Here is a 4792-nt window from a genome sequence, read left to right as displayed (position 1 = left end):
CAGTAGAGAGCCCCGCTCCTACTGGGTGGTCTCGTTTTCTCGCGTCAAACCAACTTGGCTGAAGCGGGACGTCGGTTTGACGAACCTTTACGCGCCTTGCGTAAGGGACAACCCGTCCGAAGGTGATGGGTGTGTCCTCAAACAAAAAACGCGATCTCACGCGATATGCCTGATTAGGCAGCAAAAACACCCGCAGAAGCTGACGCTTTCGCTTCTTCCTGGAGGGGAACGCAGCTTCTACCGAAGCACCGCACGTGAGTGCCCATTCTCGCGCTTGGTCCCCGAGCTTAGAGATAGCTAGCGCCACGCGCTGTTGCTCACTTTGGAGCATGACGGATGTCAAAGCCATCTAGGCCTCTCTTACCCAGAGCTGAAGAATCTTTCCATTCTTACCCTCAAAGATCTTAATGCTCACCATTAGCGGCCTGGGTCAGAAGGAAGTATCCGCCGTCGACGGTGGCGTCATAGACGCTATCGACGCTGACAGCTTCTGCTGTAAGGTCTAAAGCAGAGCATTTCACGCGCGGGCCGTTGCGCAACGAGGTGCTCCATGCCCTCAGGGCCCAGCAGGAACATCAGCCTATCAAGACCGTCCTGCATGCCCTGGAACAAATAGAAGTATTCCTCCATTCTCAAAGAGGATCAGTCGTAACGACTCAGAGACTACGAGTTCTAACAAGTACAGCGGGGCTGCCGTACCTCTATGCTTAGAGGAAGCTAAGCTAAGGTCACCGCTCTTTCAAAAAACTAGTACTAAGTCTGGCGGATCGCAATCCGCTACTAAAGCCTTACCAAGGCAAAGGAACACTTCTTTTGAGTTCACACACACTTTTTGAAGTCCATCATGGACATCAAGATCCCCTGAACACAAGTTTGTAATAATTGCCGTGTGCTTTTTGTTTCTTCTTGATCTTCGCTACCAGGCGTCCACCTGATGGCGCCAGCTCTTTGAATATACAAACATTATCATCTTGAGATCCATTGCACGAGGTCCTTGTCGAAGGGCTTACCCTTGAAATAAGATGCGCTCGTATGTTTAACCAGTTGATAGGAAGGCACTAAGGTGTAGTTGAAGGAGGCTTAAAGAAAGCCAAAATTTACTTGTATTTAATTATGCCTGAGTTTTACGTCTTCGTCATAACGTTGCCGTAATTATGCTTCGTGAGGAATGTCTTACTTTGCTTGGAACTTGCTCATTAATCTTAGCTTTCGTGACACTATCCCTGTTAGTGGTAGTTAGTAATGTTGAGCCTTACAATTTGCAGGTACCGTATGCGCGATTATTTTCGTGCTCTGGTACGTCGATCAATGGACCAAGAAGATGCCAACCTCCGTCCACGTGCATGGTGTCACCAGTTATGTATGCACCTGCAGGAGACAAATAATAGAGTACGCTGGCGGAGACTTCTTCGACGCTCCCCATCCTCTTCGCAGCTGTGATTTTTTCAGCAGCATAGACGAACATCTCAGCCCCACTAGAATAATTCTCAACACCGCTCGAAAGGATGATACCCTGGAAGAAATGACAATACAAAATTCATCAGAGTGGGTGCAAATGACTAAAGGAAACTTACAACACTTATTACCGGTGCAACACAATTGAGAGTAATGCCGGACGATGCCCATTCTACCGACAGTGATTTAGACAGATTTTCGATACCTGCGCGAGCTGCGGCACTGTGTGCAAAGCCTGGATTTCCATTGTTTGAAACTATGATAATGTTGACGATACTGCCGCCGTGCTCCTTCATGTAGGCGTGATAAACCTTTTTAGTCATAAGAAAAGTCCCATTTCTACATGAGATTGTCAAATCTTAGCTGACAAACTTTTATTAACAAAAAACATCAATTTTCCTTACAGATTCGTATCCATCACAGCCTTCCAACCCTTAGGAGACAAGTCTTCAACAAGCGAACGAAATTGACCACCAGCTGCAAGCAATAAATTGTGATAATAATAATAATTTTCTTCGAACGGATTTATCATCGTACCATTGTTTACAAGAAAATCTACGCGTTTGAAAAGTACCAACGTCTCATCTACCAGGTTTGAGACTTGTTCTTCATTGCGAATATTGCACGCAATCGCGTGTACCGATCCCACAGAAGACGGACAAGCAGACTTCACATCTGCTTGAATTTTGTCTGCTGCAGCTTTGAGTCGTTCAAGGTTCCTACAGAAACAGTATACGATCGTTGTTATGGTAAAAATGGATCGCTCAAGGTTATTATCACTAACCGAGATGCAATCACGACAGTGCAGCCAAGGAACGCCAGCTCGTACGCAATGCTCTTTCCAATTCCAGTGCCACCGCCTGTCACGATGGCCTAGTCCAATACTGCTGATTACAATCTTCTTCAATCTACTCACACAAGCGATATGCTCACCACTTTTCCATTGAATAGACCAGGTCTGTAGATGCTGAGCGCTGGATTCCGCGTTGGATTCATTATCACTGCTGGTTCATCTCAGCATTTATTGGCAGAAATCTAGTATTTCAACAATGATTAAATACTTTTATATCCAATGATTGATTGTCTCTTGAGTCATGCTTGTCAACATTGCAAACTTATGGACATGCAAGAGTCATACTCTTACGCTCCTCTAATGTTCTCAGCTTTGATGAGCTGCTAAAGTATTGATCCTTCTTAAAAGTCAGCTAATTATCTCACGGCATCGTAACGATTCAGACGATTCTTAGAGAATACAATCTGCACGAGCTGAATGGTGCGGGCGCGGAATCCTGCAGCACAGTAAAGCAAGTAGAAGTCCCACATGCGGCAAAACACCTCTGGGCGGTCAATGTCGCCCTTTTTTAGGTGGTCTTGGAAACGTTCGTGCCAGCACATAAGCGTCTTGTCGTAGTCTGGACCCAAATTATGGACGTCCTCAACAATTAATTTGCGTTCCGAAAAAGTTATCATCTGCGCCACAGAGGGCAGAAACCCATTAGGAAAGATGTACTTGAGAATCCAAAGCTGAACTGGCACTTCGATAGAGCGATTGGCAGCAATGCCGTGCACCAGAGCAAGACCATTGTCTTTAAGACAGCGTTTTATCACATCATAATACTCGCCCAAGTTTTTATACCCAACAGCTTCAATCATTGCAACTGACACAACACGGTCAAATTGGCCATGCATCTTGCGATAGTCACAGTATTCAAAGCTTGTGAGATCGCTCACATCTTCGCGCTCGGCCCACTCGCGAGCACCTTTGAGCTGCTCGTTCGAGATGGTTATTCCGGTGACATGTACACCGTACTCTTTGGCAAGAAAGCAGCCAAGACCACCCCATCCACATCCGATCTCAAGTACTCGCATGCCTGGCTCAAGTTTCAGCTTTTGAGCTATTAGATGCAGCTTGTTGCGCTGTGCCGCATCAAGGTCATGCTTGTCCTCAATATTCTTCCAATAGGCACAAGAATATTGCATGTACGGGTCTAGCCAGAGCTTGAAAAAGTCGTTGCCCAAATCGTAATGGTGGGCTCCGACAATCCCAGCACGTGACGGTGACTGGTAGTTAAAAATTTTGCCACCTAATGCAATGAATTTGGCGTTCCAGGCTTTAAAAATTTTGCGGCGCTTGTCAACGGGCAGTGATAGCAGACGCGTCAGGACTTGATCCAGCGGGATGATAGCATCCCATTTTTTGGCCATGTAGGACTCTCCAATGGCCAACATACCGTGGTGTACCCAGTCGAGAAAAATGTCTTTGTCGTACACACGAATATCGCGGTCGATGATAATGTCTGCGTCCGCCAGCATATTCTTAATGAAAGTAGCTGCTCGTGCCTGTAATACAGGACGCATAGCTGCCCTCAGCAGATACGAACTAGCAGTTAAGCTCGTGACGGCTGCAGCAGCTACCAAAGCATTTTTCTGCTTGTCTGACATTGCGGCACTGAGTTACGCTTCGTTTGGTCAAGAAAATCTTTAATTGTGAGTGCATTGAAGCGATTGGACTGGCTTGGCTTCACGGATGGCTCATGGAATCTGAGGCTATGATCAGATGTACGGAATATTGTAGGAAATATGATTCGGATTAGTAAGCAATTCATGAAGCCAAACACCATAATCGCAAATATTCCAAACATTATCTTGATAATGCAAACAAGAAGAACATTGTATAGCTTCGTCGTATAGTTTGGTTGGGACTCATATCACCAGCATTCCCAACCTTGAGCGACACTTATATCATTACATCACCGAGTTGTTGATACCAGGAAGTGACGAGCGTGACGCTTCAGCTCAAAGTAATCCACAATAAAGACCTTCAGTACGTAGTAGCTCAATACTATAAATCCATGAAAAATGAATACTTTTTCACTTTGTTACTTTTCAATCGAGTCAAATTACCCAAATCGTTATATAACATGGGGGCCAAACAGACGCGCGTCGTGACAGCTGAGGCAGCTGCAGAATTGCGTCCAGAGGATGAACGAGAGAAGGAGACACAAGCTTCCATTTACCTTACGCCGGCACTTATTAATCAAATAAATGGCGCACAAGGAGCTGCTCCAAAGGTCAAGGAACAATGGGGGGAATTCGACGCACAGTACGTTGTCATCAGAACGATCATTGGGTTGTACATTTGATAATCGTTATTGGATACTTTCTGCAGGCAGCAGGCTGTCATCAAGAAACAACTACAAATGGCTTATGCTAAGGTTCCAATTGGTAGACGATGAATGGAAGTTGTTCTCTGACGAGAGATTTCTTGACAATATTTTTAGGGTGTTGATGATTGCCGAAGAAAAATGGAGTCCGAACTGAAGCGAAATTCGCAGGC

General features: G+C 45.5%; 3 protein-coding genes across 3 annotated transcripts in view; 1 reads left to right on the top strand and 2 right to left on the bottom strand.

Annotated features, from left to right (window-relative positions):
* Positions 1-1252: 1252 nt before the first annotated feature.
* Positions 1253-2451, bottom strand: PHALS_05656 (peroxisomal trans-2-enoyl-reductase; the record flags this gene model as incomplete). Its single annotated transcript, XM_024719237.1, has 6 exons — positions 1253-1513; positions 1587-1794; positions 1860-1932; positions 1993-2174; positions 2240-2328; positions 2389-2451. 6 exons carry the CDS (start codon positions 2449-2451, stop codon positions 1253-1255), a joined length of 876 nt encoding a protein of 291 aa, XP_024584555.1.
* Positions 2452-2664: 213 nt separating this feature from the next.
* Positions 2665-3897, bottom strand: PHALS_05655 (cyclopropane-fatty-acyl-phospholipid synthase; the record flags this gene model as incomplete). The annotated part of the gene is made up of 1 exon (XM_024719236.1): positions 2665-3897. The coding sequence occupies one exon, from the start codon at positions 3895-3897 to the stop codon at positions 2665-2667; it is 1233 nt and encodes a 410-aa protein (XP_024584554.1).
* A 479-nt stretch (positions 3898-4376) lies between these two features.
* The window catches only part of PHALS_05654 (uncharacterized protein), a gene marked incomplete at both ends in the record, with an annotated part of 444 nt that continues 28 nt past the window's right edge, over positions 4377-4792 (top strand). The window contains 3 exons of the mRNA XM_024719234.1: positions 4377-4558; positions 4625-4670; positions 4737-4792. The exon at positions 4737-4792 is cut by the window's right edge and continues 28 nt beyond it. Coding sequence (XP_024584553.1) covers positions 4377-4558; positions 4625-4670; positions 4737-4792 — 284 coding nt within the window. The remainder of the gene's footprint in view (positions 4559-4624; positions 4671-4736) is intronic.

This window comes from Plasmopara halstedii (genome assembly GCF_900000015.1).
Source record: "Plasmopara halstedii genome assembly, contig: Scaffold_2904, whole genome shotgun sequence".
NCBI lineage: Eukaryota > Oomycota > Peronosporomycetes > Peronosporales > Peronosporaceae > Plasmopara > Plasmopara halstedii.
This window is presented reverse-complemented; position numbering and strand designations above follow the sequence as displayed.